At 37.9% G+C, this 26,326-nt stretch overlaps 1 protein-coding gene across 1 annotated transcript in view; it reads left to right on the forward strand.

Moving 5' to 3' along the window:
- RFTN2 (raftlin family member 2) overlaps positions 1-26,326 on the forward strand; it is a 51,900-nt gene that overhangs the window by 2,761 nt on the left and 22,813 nt on the right. The window contains exons 2-5 of the mRNA XM_012729332.1: positions 12,030-12,213; positions 13,560-13,674; positions 18,389-18,668; positions 21,369-21,572. Coding sequence (XP_012584786.1) covers positions 12,030-12,213; positions 13,560-13,674; positions 18,389-18,668; positions 21,369-21,572 — 783 coding nt within the window. The remainder of the gene's footprint in view (positions 1-12,029; positions 12,214-13,559; positions 13,675-18,388; positions 18,669-21,368; positions 21,573-26,326) is intronic.

Raw genomic sequence — 26,326 nt, forward strand, 5'->3', positions numbered from 1 at the left:
ACTTAGATCTCTATGGGAGAACTAACAGCAGTCACTGTGCACCTGAGCCTCGAGGGTCAGCTTTCTTGGTTCTTATTCTAAGTCCTTTTGCTCACTACAGTGAGTTGGTGAACTTTGCTGTGGCTCAGTTTCTTCATCTGTATCATGGAGGTTCTAACGGTGCTTACATGATAGAGTTGTTTTAGTTGAATTAAAGGAGATAATACAAGATCATCTACTTGGAAAGGGTTTTCACACTATGTAAGCATTTCACAAAATTTAACTAAACTGTTATTATCTCTCCTGGGTTTTATGCCATATCTACAGATTGCACCAGTAAGGCTTGAGTACAGTTGTTATGCTGAATTATCCAGATCATTGTATAGTAATGTATACATCTATTTTATGCAAGTGGGTGTGGGTGTGTATGTGTACATCACAAAATACCTTAATGAAAAGTTAAATTAATTCTGCAAATGATCACAAGTTAGTTTATCTCTTGAATGATCCTAGAGAAATAATATGAATAATAATAGCTTTAAGGATTTTTAGCTGTGTAAAACCAAATGAGTTTTGACCATACTAAAAATCAATGGAAGAACAAATGGTAGACTCTTACTTGAAATTCTGGTAGAATTACGTAAAATGCATTGAGTAAAATTTAGCTAGCTTCTGGCTTGTGTCCTTATTATTAGAAGAAGAATATAGCTTTGTTTTGGCCCTCAAGTATTAGACTTTAATATGTGAACTCCTCAACGTCAAGAACTATGTATCATCCACCATTCTATCCCAAATCTAATCCATTGTTGGGCAGATGACCAATGGTCAAAAGCTATGTTGAGTTAATGAGAAATCAGTGCAAGATCTAAGAAGTGTTAGAAGGAAAAGTCCAATTTGAGTAGAATCTGCATGGATTTAAGTAAGTATTTTAACTGACTCTGAAGGAAAAAAATAAGATATTATCACAAAAGATCAAGAAGTTGAGGCACTTTTAAGAACTGTTGAATGCAGTAAACTCAGGATGGTTTTGTAGGAGAGAAGTAGGAGATGAGGTTGGAAACAAAAGGAGTATAAACTGCTCTGACTTGGCTAAGGAGTTAAGACTTGACTCCATGGGGAATAAACAATTGTAAAAGTTCTTGAACAGGTAGTTGATAGGCACAGCGAGGTGTTTTTAAGAGTTTAATGTGAGATTTCAATGAGGACAGGTAGAAATGGGGTAAAGGTTGCTTGTTGGTCAAGGCTAATGATGAAGATCTGCACATGAGGCAGCAATAGGGACACAGTACAAGGGGAGCTCTCACAGACACATGGAGGGACTCACTTAGCTGGTGGCTAGCTAGAAAAGAGTATATAATGAAAGAACATTTCCATGACGGTCATGCTGCATTTAGGTGGCAGTGGAACATCCTAGTAAAGTGAGTTAGTTGCATGACTAGAGATGGTAATTTCCAGGAAGAATTCAAATAGATAAATTCTTTATATATATACATATATATATAATAAAAATATCTATATAAAGGTTTATTTATACATCAGTTTGTGCATTTTTCCATCTCAATTGTAATCCCCTTGGGCTTCCCATCACCAAATCACCCAATGTATTTCCCTCCCCCCACTGTTTTTGATCCTATTCCCCACTCCACCCCCATAAAATGTCTCTGGTATATAACTGTTCATTATTATTATTATTTTCTCCCCTGGTCCTTTATACTCCTGCTATAAGCGAAACCATCCGGAATTTTTCCTTTTCTTTCTGGCTTATTTCACTAAGCATGATCTTTTCCAGCTCCATCCATGTTGCTGCAAAAGGCATGTGTTTATTTTTTTGGTTGCTGAGTAATATTCCATTGTATATGTACCAAATCTTTTTAATCCAATCATCCACTTTTGGGCATTTGGGCTGTTTTCATGTCTTTCCAATTATAAATAAAGCAACAATAAACATGGGGGTGCAGGTGTCTTTTTGAATCAGTGTTTTTGTGTCTTTTGGGTAGATACCTAGGAATGGTATTGCTGGGTCATATGGAAGCTCCATGTTAAGCAGTTTGAGAAACCTCCAAACAGTTTTCCATAGTGGTTGTACTTGTTTGCATACCCACCAGCAGTGCAAGAGATCTCCTTTTTCTCCACATCCTTGCTAGCATTTGTTGTTGCTAGTTGTTTGAAGATGTGCCATTCTCACTGGGGTGAGGTGGTATCTCATTGTGGTTTTAATTTGCTTCTCCCTTATTACAAGTGATATTGAACATTTTTTCATATGCTTGTTGGCCATCTGCATTTCCTCTTTGGAGAAGTGTCTTTTTAGCTCTTCTGCCAATTTTTTAATGGGGTTGTTTATTTTTATTGAGTTTCATCAGTTTTATGTATATCTTTGTGATCAATCCTTTATCACTAGTTTTGTGTAAGAAAACTTTTTCCCAATCAGTGGGATGTCTGTTTGTTTTGTAATGTCTCTTTTACTATACAGAAGCTCTTTATGTAGTCCCATCTATTTATCCTTGCCTTCACTATCATTGCCTTGGGTGCTGTATCTTCAAAGATGTTGCTAAAGAGTATGTCACATAGTGTTTGGCCCATCTTTGTTTCAAGGTATTTTATGGTTTCCGTTATTATGTCTAGGTCTTTAATACAATTAAAGTTGATTTTTGTGTATGTGTGAGGTAGTGATCTAGTTTCATTTTTTTGCATGTAGCTTCCCAGTTTTCCCAGCACCATTTATTGAACAAACTTTCTTTGTTCCATTGCATCTTCTTTGCTCCTTTGACAAAGATTAGCTGTCCATAAACCTGTGGGTGTATAGCTGAATTTTCTATCCGAATCCACTTGTCAGTATATCTGTTCTTGTTCCAGTACCATGCAGTTTTGATTGTTATGGCTTTGTAGTATAGCTTGAAGTGTGGGATTGTAATGCCTCCATTCTCTTTCTTCTTAGTCATGAGAGTTTTGGCTATTCAAGGTCTTTTTATTGTTCCATATGAATCTCATCAATATTTTTTTCTATTTCTTTGAAGAATGTCATTGAGACTTTATTGGGATGGCGTTAAATCTGTATATCGCTTTTGGTAGGATGGCCATTTTGATGATGCTAATTCTCCCGATCCATGAGCAGGGAATGTCTTTCCATTTCATGGTGTCTTGTATTTCTTTTAACAGTGTTTTGTAATTTTCTTTGTATAGGTCTTTGTATAGGTTGACTCCCAGGTATTTGATTCTTTTTGTTTTAATTGAAAAGGGGATGGTCTTTTTTTTTTTTTTTTCAAATAGATAAACTCTTTAAGAGTTTAAGTGTCGTAAGCTGAGTTATCAGGCATATTTAACCATACTGAGTCAACAAAAAAGGCAAGAAAATGAAGATAATCAGGGCTGAGAACTTGAAGAAAGGGAAGATTTCAAAAGACAAGAAGTGACCAGTAATTTTCAACATAGAGAACTCTCAAGAAGAATGAAGATGCAACATTAAAAGAATGTATAAAAATCAACAAGAGATTAATAAAGGATCAGAAATGAGGATCAAGAAGGGAGGCAAAGAGGGAGGGAGGGAAGAAGGAAAGGAGTGAGGAAAGGAGGAAAGAAAAGGAGAGGTAAAAAAAGAGAAGGGAGGAAGTTAAATTTTCTACATCTCAGTCTAATAAATACTTGGACATTCCCTCAAGCAAACAAAAGATTTTCAAATATAATGTGCCACATAAAAAGAAATTAGCAATAAAAATAACTAAGTTTACTCAAATACCAATATAATCCTGTCAGGTGAAAAAAAAAACTATAAAAAGAATTCTATTATGTTTAAAATGTGATCTATTCTAATTTAGAAATATGATAAAAACTCAAATTCATACGATTGTAGAAAAGACTGTATTCTAACCAGGGGAAAGAAAATTTCTGCTAACAATATACAGTCAGCCCACCTAAATAAATACTAATATTGGAAGATAATATATATACATTTCTATTTTCTGTATTAGAATAATATCCACCTATTAAAGTAGTCAATAACTTATTATAGTCCAAAAGCTTTTGCCAGATCATGTCTGAATTTTCACAAATTCTGAATTAACATGGTCTAAATCAGTGATGTCATAGGCACAAGAGTATGCCAACTCTGGAGTCGTTCTGTCAGGTTCACTACCTTCCCACTTATTGCTAGCAATTTGGGTAACTTACCAAATCTCAGTTTTTCTGAGTTTCCTCAGCCAAGAATAATGATCTCTAACTCATGGAATTTTTCAGGTTTATTAAGATTGGACCAATAAAGGACTTCATTTAGTGCCTACACAAAATACATACTTGTATATATGATTTTTATTTTATCATAACTGACAGATATAATATGGAAATGGACCATCTATTCCCTTTTTAAAATATGGTAAAATTGTCTGTCAATGTTTGCATATTATAATTTTATCTGAGGAAACAATGTTTCACAAATACTTTTAAAAATACATACCAATTTTCAGAAATAAATTGATGGAAAGAACATATGTTTTTGGGCAGCTTTCATAGAGTTACATCATTAGAGCAAAGTTCTTGGCATTGAACAAATTTTTAATACAAGATAGACTTTTTTCCTTTTTCCATTTTTCATCTTTGTGAATCTTTCACAAAAGGAGTATAAAAAATCTATTAGAAACCATGAACATAAATGAGGGAATGTTGCTTAACCTTCAGCATGCTTCAGTTTTAATTAAAAAAACCACTTTACATTTATGTACTTTTCAAAGCAATTGTAAAATATCTTATCCAATTCTTTACAATATCCTTACAGTTTTTCCTAATCATATACCATCAATTTGATAGTAATCAAAAACAAGTACTGTAAACTTGATCATTCGTCCCTTCCCCCAAACTACTGAAAAGGACCAATGGTGGCTGAGGAACTGAGAAGAGCAAGATGGCTTGCAGCTGCTGCTAACTGCCTGTGCTATTCAGACTCTAGCCAAAACAACCATCACCTCCCCCTTAATTTCCTGTATTTCAAAAGCAATAGTGCCTCTAATATCACTACCCCATAGTAAGGACATCAAATCAAAAGCTTGGCCTCAAACACTGAGCCAGTTGCAGAGATACAATTATTCACTGTAGTGAATATTGATGAAAATTCCTTTTTGTGCATAGATCTTCCCTTTCCTAACATTTGAAGTTGAATCCATCTTCCAGTCTCAAATGAGCATAGTTTAAAATATTGCTAAGAATTGAAGGAATTACATGAAGGGAAGTTTACCACAGATTTAATTTTCCTCCTCTTATTCTGGGCTCACCTTTCTACAATGGTGATGGTATGTTTAAAGCCAGTTCTGATGAGAGATAAGGACAGGTTGCTAATGGGGTGAACCCGAGCTCTCCTATTCCCATCATCGCCAATAATGAGGAAGAACTGAACGACTTTATCGTGATGTTTGCTGCTGACCGTTAATATGTTCTAGGTGGTCTGGCCTGCATCAAAACAGGCCCTGCCCCGCAGAGGCCCTAGGTCTCAAACCAGTTGACATGGACCGTGTTTAGCCTTCAAACAGATCTCACTTAATGAGTACAGTGTTCAAATTTGAGGTTATTGTCACTTTTTAAAACTGGGAGGTATTACATAAGACATCAAATTTGAGGGAGTTTCTTAAAAATCAGAAGATCCAGACTGACACTGGGTCCCCATTTGATATAGAAGCAGTGGGCTAACTGCTACCCTTTGGAACTTTTGAGAATTCTCTAGGTTCCTCAGTCTTTAGCACTGCTCCCATTTTTGCTTTATTGTATTTTTGACATTTGCATCTGAGATTCAGTGTGGCTATTAAGTGTTAGTTAGGGACCCCTTTTCTGGAGTGTGAGCTAGGGGCTCCTAACCTACAGTATCAGTTAGAGGTCTGAGGACTATCTAGAGTGTGAGTTTGGGGCACTTGAACTAGAATGTGAATTAGGGACCTTTAATCTAGAGTTCTATAGACTGGGCCTCGGGCCATCTTCTCTACAGCAATCTTCCTACAGAATTTCTAAATCAGCAATGATTTATCTGCACTGCCAACTATCAAAGCTATCAGAGTGAGACCAGCCCCAGACAAGTGTTCCTGTGTTCCTGTGTTCATTTTGTGCCTGGCACTGGCCTCCAGTTTTATAGTTACTATCAAAGCACCTTATTAAATTAATTCTATTGTTGATTCTTGTCTTAAATGGCTAAAAAAAACTTTGTCCAAATCACATGCCTATTAAAGGGCTTAATCCAGGATTTGAACCCAGGCAGATCACTTCCAGAAGCTAATGCTCTTAAGGAAAAGAATACATTGCCTCTCTTTCCACAGGGAAGGACCTCACTTAACAAAGCCACCAACAGTTGTATACACGTACTGAACGCTAAATACTTGGCAGCAACAAGTGTTGCTTTAGTCCTCAAGACCTCCCTAGAGCATAAATTCTATTGTTTTTCTCATATGGACACAAAGCGCGCGGTGCAAAGTACCTGGCCAGGTGAGTGGCAGAGCGAGGACTTGACCCAGGCAGTCTGTCCTGCAGTTTGTTCTCCAAGCCACTGTTCCTTGAGCATCTTGGAACTCTGTTAAATGAATATGTTGATGTTACATCCAATTTCCATTTAGTCTTTTAGTAAGTATTTAAACATTTAACCATAGTTGTCATGTCTACACCTAGCGCTGTTTACCAAGACTCCAGATAGGAGGACATGAGCATTTGAGTCAAGTGAAATAATTAATGTAAAGCACTGGGCCCACAATGAACATGATTTTTACATAAACTTATGTTAAGGTATGTTTATTAATATTAACATTCATTAGTTGTGTAATTCCTCCTGAACCCCCCATTGGGGTGTGTGTGTGTGTTTTATGTATTAACATTTCTTTTGCATTGAGAGTGAAGACCATAACCTTACTTTCCTGAGAGTGCAAAAGTTGTAAATTAGTTCAGAAAAGCTGTGTTCATGACACTAACACTTCCAAACATCTTTAAAAATATATTCTGTCCCTGACCAGAAGCCTTTCTAAGCACCAGTGTTATGCTATGATAGCTATCCTTTTAGTGATTTTTCTATAGTGGTGTATAACTCTGCTTTTGAAAAGAATAGAGAGGACAAAAGAACAGAGAGGACAATTTCATAATCATTATTAATAAAGCCCTGTGAGTGTGACCTTGCATCTCAAGGACAGGAATGTGTACTCTTTCAATTCTTCTTCAGCCATCTCATCAGTTTGAAGTTAACATATCTCTAACACCTCTCTAACAGCTAATTTTCCTTTTCATTAAAGAGAAAACAGGACTGCAGCTCAGTCTTTGGGGAATAAAAGTATGTATCAAGAGCTAGCATCTAGCAAGTGTTTTCATTCTATTTATTCAGGTAACAACTTTCTACTTATGCTAAGCAATTCTGATTGTATGGTTATCAAACATACATTCTTTGTGAATAAATTCAAAGTGAAATTTTTTCTGATCCAATATCTTGCCACATTTCTTTATAATACATCTGTCTGTATATGTATGCTTCCTGTGGTAGCAGTCTTCTCTCAAGTGGTGTGTGATCATATTAGCTTATTAAGCCAGAGGCCAGTTACCTCTTTCCTTCACAAATGTGTATTTGTTAAATCACATTTCTCTCTGTATTTTCAACTAAAAACTAAGAATCCCTGTTAATTTTTTTTAATTTTGATATATTTATACCAAGAGCTTTTTGAATCCTCATTCTCTTGGCTAATGAACTTGCACCCACATCTTTGCTATAGAGTTTACCATTTTTCATTGATTGTAAAATGTATCATTACTTTGTTCCACTAAGAGAAAAGAACTCACCGATTAAACTATGACTTACACTTATCACTTTATTTTTTTAACCAATGGTAACAGCTCTTTTAAGCATTTTTAAACATAAATTTTCCTTATAGTTTTATATATACATTCCATTCAGTGAAGTAAAGATGTTTCTAAAACTTCACACTCAGGACATGACCATTCTGTATCTTGTTTAGACCTTTAAGAGGCTTTGTGTGCTGTTCTGTCATGTAATATTCCCTTTTGGGCTATCAAGAGTATTGGTAATATTGTGTTCTGAAAAGAGTACTGGAGGGCCCCCCCTGGTGGCGCAACAGGTTAGGACACAGCACTGCAAGCTGGCCACAGCTGCTTCAGTGTGAGTTCCATCCCCTGCCTGGAGGTGACCCACATGGTGCTGCAGACCTCTCCTGGCCCACCCACTGTTCCCCTCAGTAGTGTACTTAGTCTGCCTTTTCTGCTCCCCACTCTGTCTCTGGTGAGTCCTCTCACTGCCCCTGCACCTCTGGCCTGAACCCCAGGTCTGTATGCATAAAATAAATAAATCTTTTTTAAAAAGAATACTGGAGTTTTCTCCCAAGTATCTGACTCCCGTTCTGCAAGCTTTTCTTGGTCCTGCCAAAGGCTACCAGTGAAATCTTTTCAGACAGGTGACTGAAGCCTCACACAGTCTGGACTGCCCAGTCATGCCAATGGAAAATTAACCAACTTCATGCAGGTAGTGACACGCCAGCATTGGACATACAGTGATGAGTGAAATGCCAGGGCACACCCCTTATTCCTGTATTAAATTTTATAATTTACAAGACACATTTCCACAAAGATGCCAACCAAGTCAATGTGCAGAGTCCAGCCAAACCTTGAAGCTCTCCCAGCCCCACAAACTCACTCTCTGTCTATGGGAAAATCCTCTGCCATATTTCTCTCCAGATTTCACTCCAGATGGAATTAATTACACTACATGTAACCCCGCTGCTCCTTATTTTTAACCTTACTTTTGTGTGGTCTTTCTCATTGTAATATCATTAACTAAAGGAATATAAACTGGAGTCTGAAGTTTTTTCTTTAGAGAAGCTTTCTGAATTGAATATGTACAATTCTGCCTGGTTGGATTCTTATTAGGTTCTTGACCACCACCCCCATGTTTATGATCAAACAAGTTTCACAACCCTGCCTGTGTGTTCTTTCCCCCATTGTGTCTCTCTCCACCAGGCAAAAGTAACCTAAAATTCTTCCTGAATTTACTAACCTATCTTTTGTTAATTTCCACTATCAACCTTGGTGGCTTTTCCTGCTTCATGCAATAATTTCTGACTCTTAGTTCCCCTGTAAAGCCATATTTCCAACTGTGTTAAGATTTTATTTTTGCATAGAAAAACTGGGGTATATGCTAGGATTGCAGGAGGACTCACCAGAGACAGAGTGGGGAACAGAACAGGAAGATCTACTGAAATTCACTGCTGAGGGGAGCAGTGTGCAAGACAGGAGAGGTCTGCTGCACCATGTGGGTCAGCTCCTTGGCTGGGGATCAAACTCAGGTTATAATGGTGATAACACTGAGACTTAACCTCTAGGTCACTAGGAGGCTCATATTTCTAAGCTTTAATAATGACTTAAGGAAAAATGCTAAGCATAGAATAGGAAATTAGATAGGTTCCTTGTTAAGGAATTTTCAGTCTAACAGCAGAGACAAAAGTGTGAACAAATAGCTATAGTACAACCTGATAAGGGAACTAGTAGAATATAAAGTATAGGGGAAGAAATTATTAACTCGGGTTTGGGGAGCAGGGAAGAAATGAAAGTCTGGTGGTATGAAACAACATTTAGAAACTCCAAATAGTTCAGAACTGTGAAAAAATAACATATGAAAGAAAGGATGACAAGAGTGAAGATTAAATAAGTAAGCAGAAGAGAGACTCTGAAGATTCTTTTGTGCCAACTGATGTATTCCCATGTCTATGCTAAGTAAATGAGATCCATTTAAAGACTTCAGTTTTCTTTAAAAGTTTATAGGATTAGTGTGTAGTTCTAAAAAAATTTAAAAAGTCAGGGCCCTCCCTGGTGGCACAAGGGTTTTAGTCTCAGCACTATGAAGCAATCAACAGCCACGGGAGCATGAGTTCGGTCCCTGGCCACAGAGCTGACTCACATGGCACAGCAGACCTCTCCTGCTCCCCTCAGCAGTGTATTTCAGTAGATCCACTCTGCTCCCCACTCTGTCACTGGTGAATTCTCTCACCCCTACACCTCTGACCTATACCCCAGTTCTTGTATGCATAAATAAATCTTTACAAATAAAATATAAATAAGTCATTTTTCACTCAGAGAGAGAGACAGTAGACAGAGTGGAAGGAGGGCTATGTTATAGAGGACTGTGGACACTTTGGTGGTGGAAAAACTATGGTGACCTCGCCTGGGGTCAGAAACCTTATATTATGAAAAAATAAACAAGGATGTATAAAAAAATATATTTTAAATAATTCATTTTTAAGTCTTAAAATTATTCTACTTGACAATTTTTCAGTTCCTTTGTTTGGAAATTAGATGTAGTAGTAAGATATTTTTTAAAAAAGAATCAAAAGAATTCTGAGTGACTGCTACACATCTAGGCAGGCTAGGTCGTTTTACAGTGAAACCCGGCTGTTTCTTCACAGTCCAAGATCATTCGATTTTCCTTTCTATTCATGAATGAAGAAGAAAATGATGTGACTAAGTCAGCTTACATCTAAAGGAGGATGAAAATTTGGGAAATGGGCTCATCCTAATTTTTATAACTTTTCTACCTCAAGCTTTAGTTTTCATTAGAGAAGTTGGCATGGAAACCGACTGGCAGTGGATTTCTGTTCCATTGTGTGGATTCAAGTAAGAGGAGATGGGGTTTCCTCTGACCCGTCTTCCTCATCTGCTTCCTAACCTCCTTCCTGTGTTCAAGCAACTAGAAGTTTTTTCCCAGGCAAAACTAACCACACTGATAGGCCAAGAGCCAGCACTGCCCCATACCTGGAAGTAATGTCATATATTGTGTTAAGGCAAGAGATAATCAACTTGCAGGTGTATTTCTAGATAGTGAGTCTATTAAGTCTAAGAACTTCTGGGTATCTTTTTCAAATCTTTTACACAAATATTTATACAAGTGCCATAAGAAATTATATTTTTAGATTCCTGAAGCAACTTAAAACAGCACTTTTGAAGTCAACTGAAATAAGGAAGCACTCAGCAATTCTTGCTTAACGAATGCCGTTTCTCCCATTTTTCTTAGATTTATATGAATTTTACTTTTAAGAAGTTATTGATATTATTATGTTCAGAATCATAAAAACAGTCAACTTAATCAAGTTCATAATGCTTTTCTTATATATGTCTACAATATCTGATTATAGGATACAGTCACTCAAAAGAAATCTAAAATATTAAGTGAAAAAAATTATGACCTATATTTCTACCTTAATACTGACAATCTTTTTTTAAAAAGAAAAAAAAGGCTTATTTTATTTCTGCATACAAGAACTAGGATGCAGGCCAGAGGTGTGAAAGGTGAGAGGATTCACCAGAGACAGAGTGGAGAGCAAAACACGCATATCTACTGAAATACACTGCTGAGGGGTGCAGTGGGTGAGACAGAAGAGGTCTGCTGTGCCATGTAGGTGACCACCCTGGCCAGGGATCAAACTCATGCCTCAGGGGCTGGTGATAGCTTGATAGTGCTGAGGCTTTAACCCCTGAGCCACCAGGAAGACCCAATATTGATAATCTTATATACCTGCCAGTTCATAAGGTCACTTGTTTTTTCCTGAAATGAATTTACAAAATAATACATAGTACAACTGAGATGGAAAAATGCACAAAATGATGTAAAAATAAACTATTGTATTATTTTTAAAAATACATTGCACAGGCCCTCCCTGGTGGCATAGCGGGTTAAAGCACAGCACTAAGAAGCTAAAGCCTCTTCCACATGAGTTCGATTCCCGCCTGCCCCAGAAGTGACCACATGGTGCAGCAGACCTCTCCGGACCTGCCCACTGCTCCCCTCAGCAGTGTATTTCCTCGATCTGCCTGTTCTGCTCCCCACTCTGTCTTTGGTGAAGCCTCTCGCCGCCCCTGAGCCTCTGGCCTGTCCCCCAGTTCTGTATGCACAAATAAATAAATCTTTTAAAAAAAAATACATAGTACATTTTACTATAACACTGAGATTAAATCACATGGACATGTTTCCTATTCATGAACAGAAAATAGGCAGAATTGAATTATGTGAATGTAAAAATTTATCTTTGACTTTTCTATTTCAGCTTCATCAAACCCAGAAGTCATCAAAATAAATTCGGTTCTGGATATAGTTTCAAAAGTGGAAGACTACTATCTGAAAGGATATGTTGTCAGGGCTATTCATCCTGTTATACAGCCCACGGGCCAGCGCAAACACCTACCAGCCAGTCACCTTTACAGGGTGGTGTTGTCACGCCTGAAATTAAGGTAAACCTGAACCTCAAGAAAGCAATTGTACTGTGAGGCTGTTAAGAGGGGTCATTTCCTATGGTTAGGGAAAATAACTTTTGAAGAAAGTTATGAGAATTAATAACTAGGGGATTTGGGCTTTGCTGGCATTTTCCAACAATGAGGCCTAGACTGAGAGAAGGAAACTTAAAACTCCTCACTGATTCTAGCCCCTGGTAGACAAACAGGTCCTAGGTGAGGATGTCAGAAAAAGACTCAAGAAGCACCTGCAGCAATGTCAGTAGGTGATTTGGGTAGCAACTCGGTACAAGTGCCATCACTGGAGGAGCTGACAAGGCCAATAAAGAACACTGTCACTGAGCTTTTCTTGCACTGTTCTGTATCATTTTAAGTGGCAACCTTCCAACATTTTTACAATAACTAAATAAATTTCTTAACGACTTTTTCCAATTTTTAGCTTAGTTTGTTTTTTTCCATACTTCTTTCCTAAACAATACTGTAACCATTTTTGCCAGCCTAGATTGTAAGTTTTCAAACTACTGTTGCTCCTTCCAGTGAAGAAAGGTAATAACCATACCCAGTGTCTTAGTTTGACATATTAAAGTTGTTATACAATTCTTTTAATTATGTCAAATTATCTCAAAGACCCTGCAGAGTAAAAAATGTGTTTTATCTTTATAGTGATGGAACTATAATCATTTTAACTATGAAAGAGCTAAGCAGAGAAGGAAAAATGCAGAGAGAAAACAGGAAAGAAAAAAAAGAAGCTTAAAAATTTAAAGGTGTGCTTTTAAGGGGCACTACTACTAAGTAATTGTCTACTTAGAAGTTTCTGGGATATGGAGCCTCATTAGATATTTACTAGTTCAAACTTACTAATAATTATGCCAATTTATTGCACTGTAGAACGATTATGCCCTACTTACAAGTCTTATAAAGCATGTGATGATTTTTTTCTCTCTCAGTATTACTTCAAACAGACTTAGTAGTACCCTGACACAGCTAAGAGTAAGCAAGAGTTAAGATCAGAAAAGTGGAATAAGACATCTATCTGCATTTTGAATTAGATTTTTTTTTACCTGTGCTTTTGTACAGCACTCTAAAATAATTTCTCATAACTTTGTTTGGACATCAGACATGAAGTTTTTCTTCCATATTAAATTAAAAATTAAATAAAGGTTTAAATGAAGAAAATTTAAATTAGTAGCAAGTGATTGAATTTGTCTGATATTTTTACATAAGCTTGAAAAAACAAACAAAAATTATTGCTTTGACCTTTGTAAATTGCTCATTCATATTCTCATAAATACATTAGCTGAAAATCAGCAATTGGCTCCCAACTGTGAACATATTCTCTGTTACAGCCAGAAGCATTCAACAGCACCCAGTGGACAAAGACGCCCAAGGCTTGTGATTGAGGAATGTCCTCTAACTATTGAAACACAAGCAAATGACGTAGCAAAAGAACTGATAGAAAAGGTACTAAATATATACATTTTTCATGGGATATTGAGAAATATTTGGTATTTCTTCTTCATTAATTTCTTTTCTTAAAAAAAAAAACAGTGAGGTAATAAGTGATTTATTCTATCAGAATTTAAAACATATTGAAGCACATATGGTCCCAAATTACACAGAGATAAAACGAAAATGCAGAACAATGAAAAAAAAAAAAAGGAATGGAAATCCCAGAAAGAAATCAGTAACATATAAGAAATTTAATTAATAACATGATGAAATGAAATGGGGCAAACAAACACCCACTCCTTAACATATGCTGCTGGGTAGGTGGGTAACTATTGTGCAGAAAATAGACTCCACATTATTTCAGGTGAGAGAAAGAAGTACTTATTTAAGTATTAAAAACTTGAAAGAAAATGAAAATGTCAACATATTCTATTATGTACAGATTAAAGATTTAAGTCTATAAATATAATTTATATACTAAGAAAACTAATTTTTTTAAAAGCATCAGGAAGTACATCTCCATAAACACAGCCTATTCTGAGAGCTTCACTTTCAGATTATAGAAAATGAATACAAATACTTGAAGGTAATGTTCAGTCTTGACTAGACAAACAGAATCTATGGACAGCAAATACAAAAGGAAAGATAATTTATAAAGAGATATTTAAGGGGCCCTTCCTAATGGTACAGTGGGCTGAAGCATAACACCATGAAGCAATTCTCAGCCACTGCAACAAGAGTTCGATACTAGGCAGGGAACTGACCCGCATGGCATGGCATGGCAGACCTCTCCTGGCCGGTCTGCTGCTCCCCTCACCAGTGTACTTCAGTCCATCTGCCTGCTCTGTTTCCCACTCTGTCACTAGTGAATTTTCTTACCCCCACACCTCTGGCCTGTACCCCATTTCTTGGATGCATAAATAAATAAATTGTGGGCCCTGCCTGGTAGTGCAACAGGTTTATGTGCACTACACAAAGCTATTCTCAGCTGCTCTAGCACAAGTTCAATCCCCAGCCAGGGAGGTGGCCAGCATGGCTTAGCAGACTTCTGTCTCACCCGCTGCTCCCTTCAGCAGTGTAATTTGGTCAGTCTCCCTATTCTGCTCCTCATCTGTCTCTGGTGAATTCTCTCATCACCCCTGCAACTCTGGCCTGTATCCTAGTCTGTAAATAACTAAATCTTTAAGAAATAAAACTAAATAAATCATTTTTAAAAATATATTTCAAGAAAGGTTAGACTAATAGTTTTTTGTTTTTTTTTTAAAGATTTATTTATTTGTGCTTACCGAACTGGGGTACAAGCCAGAGGCTCAGGGGCGGCGAGAGGCTTCACCAAAGACAGAGTGGGGAGCAGAACAGGCAGATCGAGGAAATACACTGCTGAGGGGAGCAATGGGCAGGTCTGGAGAGGTCTGCTGCGCCATGTGGTCACTTCTGGGGCAGGCAGGAATCGAACTCATGTGGAAGAGGCTTTAGCTTCTTAGCGCTGTGCTTTAACCCGCTGCACCACCAGGGAGGGCCATAGACTAATAATTTTTAAAGCAAATAAAAGCTGAGAATTTCACCAATGTTTACTGAAAAATTAAATTGTAAGTACTAAATCCAGTATTGGCTGAGTTTTAAGAAAACATATATTGCAGGTCCTCCCTGGTAGTGTAACAGGTTAAAGCACAGCACTAGGAAGCTATCACAGCCACTACAGCAAGAGTTCAATCCCCACATGGTATGGGGTGGCAGACCTCTCCTGATCCCCCACCCCCACTGCTCCACACAGCAGTATATTTCAGTCCATCTTCCTATTCTGCTCCCCACTCTGTCTCTGGTGAATTCTTTCATACCCTGCACCTCTGGTCTGAACCCCTGTTCTGTATACATAAGTAAATAAATCTTTAAAAAAAAAAAAAAAACTACTACTTCCAAAAAAAGAACACACATATTGCAAATGGCATTGTAATAAATTAGTACAGTGTTTCTGGATATCAACTTGATAATAAGAATCATAAATACCATTTTTTGGCACTGTCATTTCCTCTTTAGGAATCTATTTCAAAATTTTAACTGAAGAGGGGAAAAGTCAATTTTATTTAAGATATTTTAATCAACAATAAATATAAAGGGCTGTATTCCCAATAACTGGAAACTGAATAGGAAGCAATGGTCTATCAGTACAAAGAAGTAATTTATTGGCCATTAAACATGACAGCCATATTAGCTGTCAAGATTAAAAAGTTCTATACAACTAACTTATATAGGAAAATACAATAACATATGGACATTGATATATCATCCAAGAAATAAAGTATGCATTTATGTATTCTTTCATTTGCTCATTCATACTTACATACATTCAGTGTATTCTAAACCGATGGAATTTTATAGTATTTTTTTTACTTTTTTAAATTTTTTTTATTTTATAACAGTTTATTTTTTTCTCTCTCTATATATATATTATAACAGTTGATTTTTACATCATTTTGTACATTTTTTTTTCCATCTCAATTGTAATCCCCGCCGGTTTCCCATCACCGAGTCACAGTGTGCCATCACCATAATCCCCTGCACTTCCTCCCCACCTCCCCCGTTGGAATTTTATAGTATTTTTTTTTAGTTGCACTGACATATTTGTACAGTTTGATTTTTATTTAAATATACATGCTTAAAAAAATAAAGTATTTCTTTTTAAGAAACTATGACTTATTCCTCATTTTTATTGTTGTTTCCAAGTTTTAAATGACTGTATGTAAAGTAACCTGTGGTTTTTGTTTACCTGTTCTTGCTGCTAATCGTATTTCCCACTCATATATAAAGTCACCATCCAATAAGATTTTTTAAGGATAGATTAGGCTAGATTTTTATAAACAAAATACACGTACTGTTTACTACTACTATACTGGGAAATTTCCAATTTTCTTCTGGGAATAAATTTACCCTAGAAAGTTTCTTTTGGAAACAAAAATATAAGTACTAATTTAGCACTAACAGATCACCATCAGTGTTTGTTTTTGCATTTTGCTTCCTGGATACAGTTAGAGATCTACTTAAACAGGAAAGTATTGTTATTTCAGCAATTAGAGTAATGAGGTTATTTCATGAAAAGAAAAGCTTCAGGAAACATAACACATGAAATATTTGAACAGGGCCCAGTTGTGAGAAGTGCAGCAGATAAATGCCAAATGCTGTTTTGAACACTTGTCATTGGAGTTGATTGTTGCTAGATTTTATATCCTGTCGTAACATTTTATCAGTGTTTGCTCTGCTTTGAAAACTAAATTTATAAGTTTTTCCCCAAGATCTTAAAATAAAAACATTTTTTAAAAAATACCATTCTTCCAACTTAAAAAAATGGGAAAGACATTTCTATTCTATTTGTAACAAGGTGTTTCCAGATAAAGCTTTGTAATAGAAAAATACCTTGTTTGTTTTTTCACCCAAAGCATCTGGTAAGACCTAGAGAAAGTACTGATAATAAATTCACCCATTCACTGCAGAATATCACACCTCTTTAGCACCTTCTTGCTTCTCTCAGGATGCCGGATATAAAGGACAATTTGTGGTTATTTTTAAGACTCCATGCATTGTTACAGTCACCATGTGTTCACCATAGGAGTAAACATCATTGTATCAGTCCAAATCCTTTGTGTTCATTCCACACACTTAAACCCTCTGCTCTACCCTGGGTCCCCCTCTTCTGCTGGAGCAGAATTACGCCCCCTGACTGGGCATTGCTCCATGGTGTGCCCCACTTATTCTTGGTCACTTCCATGCCATGTCTGTCTGAAGATGTTTATATCTGCAATCTCCATCGTTACTCTTTCTCCCCCTCCCAGGTAACATTTAAAACATTTGATGTAAATGTTTAAAACAGTGACCATATAAGACATGTTGCCAATTCTTTTTAAAATTTAATCAGTAATTAATTATGGAATGCTGGTAGACACAACACAGTGCAATACCAAGATAAGCCCCTGTCCTCAAAAGAATCACCACTTGAACACGGGAGAAATGCATAAGCTCACAACGAACAGAGCAATTAAGAAAAAACAGAGAATGGCAAAAGTGCTGACTATGAAAATAACCTTTGTTAAATTCTAAAATTATTTTTCTTTCACTGGTATTATGTCATTTCTTTAACTGATAGGATCAGATCTAATCATGTGTATTTGGCCCATAGAGATAAAAGTATCAAGATAAGCAGGTCAGAAAATTTCCTAAGAGCAGCACTCTGAGTTGGGCATACATATCATATGTACACGTTTGTCAGAATTAGCCTATAAACATTTTTCATTATTCACATCAAGCAACAATGCTATGTGGTTTTTACTTTTAAATTAATGTCTCCTTTATTAATTAAGATGTATTTTTTGTAATGTCTTTTTTTTTTGGACTCACTTGGAATAGTACTTAATTTTGTTTCAACTCTATAGAGACCATTGTTAATATGTCTATAAGAGACATGCTATACAGTTAGTAGTAGCCTTTTAGACAAATATGTCTCCTGCTTTTATAACTTCTAACATACATTCCATTTCAAGAAGTCATAATGGCAGTGTGACATAGTTGTAGGATCAATGCTATATTAGCAGGTAATAATTAGCTTATGAATGGATCTTTAATTACTGACCAATTAACTCCGAGGATTTTTTTCAATAAGCTTAAAAGCTAACTAACAAAGTAATCAATGTAAATGAAGTTTACATTTGTTCTACCATTTCTTTTTAAATCTCAGATTAATGTAGCTGCTAAAAAAGGAATGAAATTTGTTGGATTCATATCACAGCATTATCCAGCATTTAAATATTGCAATGGAACCAGCCATGATGGAGATTTAGAATCAACACTGCATGTGAAACACAGCTCAGAGGAAAACTGTAAAAGTTGGAATGAAGGAACATTAAGTGGGCAATCATCTGAGAGTGGGATTGAGGAAGAACCTCATCATGAGAGTGGACAGTGTCAAATGGAACATGATGGCAGCCCCAGACCCTCTAAATCAAGAAAGGGAGAAGGTAATAGACACGATGAGTAAAAATAGAACATATTACTAAGTATATTTTGGCAAAATAAGTTTTTGTATTATTTTAGAAATATGCAAATATTTAAAGATTGTAAAGACTTACTGAATTACATAAATTTGTCTTTTTTAACACTACACCCAGAAATAAGTTATGACAGTTTTCAAACAGTTGATTATCTATAACTCATAAATGAATTCATGTTCACATAGTGAAATTTGGTGTTGAAAATTGGTTTCCATTTAGCCATTCACCAATCACTTCATAAAGCTGAAATTGTACATGTATACTGGAAAGGTGGTCCAATAAAGAAAGCTGTTCTGATTTATGTTTCTCTGTACAGTGTGAAAATTTTAGTTTTGGTCTTTCCCATTTCACAAATGGTTTTCACCATTAAAGTTAATTGTCTTCCTTGGACCATCATTTAGAATACAAAAATAGTGCATCATGATGAAACAATTAATAAAACAATAATGCTTGCAACCTAAAATAGCTTGAACAATAATTTTGTTGTTCTTTGCCAACTAGCAAATCCTCTTAAGAAACTAAACGTATTTTATCCATGAATTATGGACTGTTAAAGGTCTTCTTATAACTTTAAAAAGCACTACTAGAGAAAGATCAAAGACCATGTGTACCTTGGAACTAAAGCTCTGGAGTCAGACTGACTAAATTTCTTTATTTTGTAAAGGTTTATTTTATTTATTTATGCATACAAGAGCTGGGGTGTAGGCCAGAAGTGGAGGAAGTGGGAGGATGAGAGAATTCACCAGACCAGAGTAGGGAGCAGAACAGGAGAATCTACTGAGATATGCTGCTGAGGGAGCAGCAGGGGAGACAGGAGAGGTCTGCTGCATCATGTGAGTCCCTGGCTGGGGATCAAACTGCTGCTGTGGCTGCCAATCGCTTCATAGTGCTGAGACTTAACCCCTTAGGGCCACAGGGGAGGCCCCTCAATTTCTTTATTAAAGGAAGATTGTTACAAGTAGACTAGAGATATTATAAAGTACTTAACCAGAACCTGGCACAGAATAAACTGTATTAAATTAGCTGCTATTAATTGACTCTTTGATCAGTGTAGATGCAGCAAGTGCACACACTAGTGGCAGGGTTGTGGTGTGATGTACTCAACACTGGTGCAGTACAGAGACCCATCTGACAACAGCACAGTGTCCTCAGGAAAGAATCAGGGGGCCCTCCCTGGTGGCACAGCAGGTAAAAGCACAGCACTATCAACTGATCTGCAGTCACCGCAGCATGAGTTTTATTCCCAGCCAAAGAGCTGACCCACATGGCGCAGCACACCTCTCCTGTCTTGCCCACTGCTCCCCTCAGCAGTGTATTTCACTGCATCTGCCTACTCTCTGGTGAATTCTCTCACCCCCACAGCTCTGACCTGTATCCCAGTTTTTGTATGCATACATAATCTTTAAAAAAAAAACTCAGGAGCTTTTCCCCACTCAACACCTCACCCATCTTTACCACAATCACCATTACCATCTCCTTTTTTTAATCCTCCACAATTCCCTAGTTTGATAAACCACCCTAATGTTCCTGCAGTGTAAAAAATTTAGGACTACAATAGTGAACAAGAGTTGTCGCTCATATGATCAGAGAGTCACCATCTTCCACTTTCTTCTACACTTAAACCCCTGGCTGGTCCCACTCTGACTTTGATTAGATCAGGTATCTAGTTCTAGTCCTGTAAGTTCCAAATCCAATTTAATCATTGACCTTTAGAGTCCACTTTTTAAATATGTTTAAATGTTAAGAACTGTTCTATGGCAGTAACTCAACTTTGGAGAGAGGATGACACACAAAAAGATTTCTTCAGGAATCTGGTGACATCCATGGAGACTCAACTCAGCAAAGTGCACATAACACACATCCCACCAAATGCTTATCTGTAATAGAAGTGGTGTTAGACTTCCTAACTGAGAATACTTTATAGCAATTAAGCCAGCTGAATAACTGAATAATTTATATTATTAAGTATACTTCCAAAGCATGCTAAACTAGAAAATCAATTTATAGATTGATATATACAGTATGTCATTCTTTTTTAGGTTTTTAAATTGCAAAACATTGTCTATCACCTATGAATATATAGAAGTATATTTAAAGAAATAAAATTGGCATGAGAATGATAAACACCAAATTCATTATAGTAACTATTTTTGAAGAAAAGAATTAGGGAAGACTATATTGTAAGTCTCCACTAGATCAGTGTCTCATTTCTTTCCAAAATCTGAAAAGGGCCCTCCCTGGTGGTACAACAGGTTAAAGTGCAGCATTGTGAAGCTAGCAGGAGAGTTTCAGCTCAAGTTTGATCCCCAGCCCAGGAGGTGACCCACATGGTGCAGCAGACCTCTTCTATCTCATCTGCTGTGCCCCTCAGCAGTGTACTTCATCAGTCTGCCTGTTCTGCTCCCCACTCTGTCTCTCGTGAATCCGCTCACTGCTCCTGCACCTCTGGCCTGGACCCCAGTTCTGGATGCATAAATAAATAAATCTGAAGAAAAAAAGGCATAATGTTAATATTTTACAGAGTTAAGTGGTGGGTAATTTATTATCCTCTTTGCTTTTTTGTATACTTGAAAGAGTTCATAATTAACTTTTAAAAGATTTTAAAGAATCTTTTCAATAAAATTATAGTTTTCCCCTTTTTTCTTGCTTCTCAATGTCTACCCTCAGATAATAAGTTTTACACAGTCTTCAATGTTTTTGATGATGAATTAACCAACTGGACCTACCAGGAAGGCATCCTGTCAATGAAAGTAACAAGAAAAGGATCTGTCATTAGTACACTTGATGCTGATTGGCTGGAGTTAACTACATTTTACTACAAGCAGGGCTTGTCTTTAATTGATTCTTTTGTATGCTGGGAAACTTCTAAAGGTAAGTTTTATATTATCTATTGACAGGTTAAAAAATTTGACTTTAAGTCAGTGTTGATGAAATGTTGTAGACTCTCAAATTCTCTGGCTGAGAGGACAGATATTATTCCTAAGGAAATAGATTTGCATCATTACAGATAGTGTAACTTTAATCTTAAAGTTTTACCACCCTGTGTGGTAGAATTATATAATATAATGTTTACGATTGTGTTGTTACTATCAGTAATAAACCAACACTGTAATAGTTGAGCAGAATATTCCAAATAAGATGTTTTACAACAGCCTGATCAGAAGGCTTATGATGTCACTTGCCAATTAACATCAATATTTATCACATTATCCCAATTTTGGACAGTACCAACCATGTATTCTAGTCTATACCTGACTCTCTAAAATTTTTTTAGAAAGGTAATCTTTGGGGCCCTCCCTGGTGTTGCAAAGGGTTAAAGCACAGCTATATGAAGCTATCAGTAGCCACTGCGGCACAAGTTTGAACCCCAATCAGGGAGGTGACCCATATGGTGCAGCAGATCTCTTCTCCCCTCAGCAGTATATTTCAGTCCATCTGCCTGTTCTGCAACCTTCCATCTCTGGTGAATCCTCTCACCCCACCATACCTCTGGCCTACACCTGTTATTGTATGCATAAATAAATAAATATTGAAAAAAAGAAAAGAAAAAGTAATCTTTCCTTCAGAAAATAATTCTGTCTCTGTATTATGTCAAATTTCTTTAATATTCCTCTTTCACTTACAGTGGATTTGTGCACATTCATGTCAGTCACAAAACCAAAAATAAAACTCTCCAAAAATTATTTTCTAGGAAAGGTGTTTCAGAAAAATTATTTACATCTGAAACTCATATAATGTTATATGTCCATTGTACCTCAGGTTTGAAATTGAAGAAAAGAAAATAGTGGTGAAAGAAAAAACAAATAGTTAGGAGAGTGGGGGAAAATGCATTAAAAGGAACGGAGACATGAAACCAGTAGTGAGATTAGAGAAAAAAATAAAGAAACAAGTAAGATTTTTATATATTTCCTTATTCAGTTAGCCTAGTGATAACTTTACTACATCTAAAGACTTTGAATATTTTAAATTATCAGGAGTCATGTACCAATAGGTCCCTTAACTAAGCCACCAAGATTAAGGGTCAAGCCTCTCTGGCAACCCCTTGCACCGTGCTGGCCACATCACAGGACTCCATAAACACTGCTAGTTTTTTTTTTTTTTTCTTTTTGGTTGCTGGAAATGTCCCATAAGGTGGTCATTTATAGCACAATCTGACAGGAAGAGCAGGGGCTTCAGAATCAAGACATTCATAAACCCTGTCTTTTATTTATTAGCTGTTTTCTGGTGAAGTTAGTTGAGCTCACTCAGTTTCCTAACGGAGGATAAAAATACTCTTACTTAATTGTTGTGAGAATTTAGCGAGCTATAGTTTGTGAAAAGCAACTACCACACGACCTTTTTCACAGTCCCTGTTCATTCTGTGATTATTTTTTAAGATATTTGTTCATTATGTCTATTAGTTTTCTTTCCTGCCATTTGTTTTGCACCATTACAACACTTTTAATATGTGTCACCTATTTAGAGGTGAGTTCTTGCTTCTCCATTGCCCCACCACCACCACCACCCTGTTAAGTCTCCCCTGCCTCCCTCCCTCCCTCTCCCTCTTTGGTTTGTGACTAGCTACTGAAGGAAAAATACTCCTTTCATAATCACTTTCAGGCACCCCTGCCTTGGGCCTTGCCTGATGAAAATAAAATTAGCCACAGCAGTTGCCAGCCAGAGGCTCTGTGGGGCTTTTGTTCTTAAAGCCTCAGAAGCTATTTACAGCGCCTGGGGGGAGACTCCCTCCCTCTCAACAACTCTGGAATGTCTCATTAGACATTTTACATGGCAGGCCATGCCAAGTCCCTAACGAGCCACCACCAAGCCACTGTGGTCTTTGGGGTCTAGCAGTTGGGTGTGTCACTGGGGACTTTCCTGGGAGTGCACAGAGAAGCTGAGAGGGGAAATGGTGACAAATGCCTGTGTCACTGAGAAGCAAGTCAGAGGAAGCTGGGCTGAATCAGTCACTTTGTTTGGGGATATTTGATGGCTGACATCTAAAGCACATGGAGACAATACATATTTTGTTTCATCTTGCTTCCATCCTCTTCCAAAATATTGTCAGAAGTTAGCCCACCACAGGGAATAGAATACAAAACCATACATTACTCAGAGACTTAAATAGATTATTCCACAAATCTCATTTTACTCCAGAAACACAGAGGGGCGAAAAAAAAAAAAAAAACACTTTTTAAAAGTCTTCTATTTCAGCAGGATCATGGTGGCAAAGCTGTAAAGGGTAAAAGTATGAAATCGCAGGGTAAAAGTATGAAATCCCTGTCCCGTGCCTGCTCACACTCACTCTCAAAGTCCCTGCTTGGAAATGCCCCATGAGAGGCCCGAGGCCCTGCCTCTGTCTTGATGGTTCTCACCACAGCAGCAGCCTGTATGTTCCTCACTGTCCTTGCTGGGCCTGCACCAAAGCAGCTCTTAGCTGAATTCACCTACCTGGGGTTTGTAGAGGTAAAAACAAACCTCTCAAGGGACCCAAGAGGCTTGCCCAGTTGGGCCTTATTCAAGCAGAAGGTAGAGACCCAGCAGGCAGCTGACATGGGAGGAGATGAGCAGCTTTGGCAGCTGGAGCAAAACACATGCACACACTTCACTAGCCTGTAAATGACCACGTTGTCCACACAGCAGTCTCTCCCTACCTTGAGCACACCCACATCTCAGGGCTGCTGTAGTGCAGACAGGCAACAGGATGGGTTCTCTGTGATCGGGCAGATGGGTAGAGGAAAGTTCCAGAGCCTTCGGTGGCATCTTCAGGCTTTTAACGATCTTTCTACACCACCTGTAATGCGGCAGCCAGGTGTAGGCCTGCGGGGCTGCCGGGGGCCCGGAGCCTGGCAGGCCTCCCAGCCCCAGCGACTCTTTACTCTTTGGGCTCTGATGTTCTCTCATGAGCTGTCCTCCGCCTCGTCCTCCACAAACCCCCTGCTCTGTGATGCCGCCCTTATAGGCTCAGTCGCTCAGCTCAGGTGTGCTCACTTAGGCACGCCCGACCTTACTCCAGGTGTCCGCCATCAGACACGCGTATCCCAAGCCCACTCTCCCAGCACATAGTGCATTCAAGGCCACAGGTGGTGACCATGGAGGCTGAGGCACGAAAGCCTGACTGATCTTCATTTACCTTCCAGTTACATTTTGATTTTCATGAATGCTTTTCACACTTCACTTAATTTTTGTATCACTTTAACCCTATAAAAAAATGCTTGTGGGGCCCTTCCTGATGGTGCAACAGATTAAAGCACAGCACTGTGAAGCTAACCACGGTCACTGTAGCAGAAGGCCAAGTTCAACCCCAGCCAGGGAGATGACCCACGTGGCACAGCAGACCTCTCCTGACCTGCCTGCTGCTTCCCTCAGCAGTATATTTCAGTGGATCTGCCTGTTCTCCTCCCCACTCTGTCACTCCCTCTGTGTCTGGCCTGTACCCCAATTCTTGTGTGCATAAATCAATCAATCAAACTTTAAAAAAAAATGCTTGTGGTGGCCTAGGTGTTAAGTCTCAGAGCTATTACCGATGTGGCCTGAGTTCAATCCCTGGCCAGGGAGTTACCCCACATACCATGCAGCAGACCTCTTCTGTCTTGCCTGCTGCTCCCCTCAGCAGTGTATTTCAGTAGATCCATTTGTTCTGCTCCCCACTCTGTCTCTGGTGAATCCTCTCACCCACCGCACCGCTGGCCTATACCCCAATTCCTCTTTGCATAAATAAAATGAAATTTTAATTAATAAAATGAAATTTTAAACATTGTGTAGAACTGGTGGTGGCAATATATCAGAATGAGAAGTGATATTGTAATGACATTGAAATAGGCATTTATTCATTTCACATATTTGTATATGCTAGGACCCAGGCCATGCACTGAGAGTACAATGGTGAAGGAAATGGATGTCTCCCCTAGATGGTCTGTCAGTAACAGTTGTTAACACACATATCTATCTAATTTCAAAATTGAGAAAGCACTGTGATGCACCCCCTCCCCCAACAGGGAGTGTCATGAGAGTAACAGGAAAGAACCTATCTAGAGGATGGTCAGAATGTCCTGTCTGACAAGGTGACAGTCACACGGAGACTGGAAGGCTGGAAAGGAACAGGCACTCAAGTGCCAGGTCAGAGTAGATGAAATATCTCTAAACATACAAAACCCTGCTATGTGTAAGAGTCACTGGGGGAAGGTTTTGGAGCAGCATGTGCAAGAAAGAACAGCTTTTTTTTTTTGCGCAGGTAGGAGAGATAAGCAGCAGCCCTTCCTCGCAGGGTCTTATACATACAAGAACTAACATCTGTTTCTACTCTATGCCAGCATCGTCCTAAGCACTTTATACTAAAATCATTACTCACCACATCAGCCCCATGAGAAGGTATGATTTTCCCCCTTTTCCAGAGAAGACAGAGGTAAGGACAAAGAAGTTAAATAATGTGCCCATTGTCACACAACTAGAAGGCAGTGAGGTATTTAGGTGAAGTGTGTGCACTTAACCAATATGCCACCTTACAAATTTGGATTTCAAGTCCCTCCCTGGAGATTTTAAAGGGGGATCTTCTTCACCTGATGTGCAATTTTTTTTTTTTAAGAATTATTTATTTTTGCTTATAGAACTGAACAGGCCAGAGGTTCAGGGGTGGCAAGAGGCTT

The sequence above is a fragment of the Condylura cristata genome, unplaced genomic scaffold, assembly GCF_000260355.1.
Source record: "Condylura cristata isolate star-nosed mole 26May11 unplaced genomic scaffold, ConCri1.0 scaffold00002, whole genome shotgun sequence".
Classification (NCBI taxonomy): domain Eukaryota; kingdom Metazoa; phylum Chordata; class Mammalia; order Eulipotyphla; family Talpidae; genus Condylura; species Condylura cristata.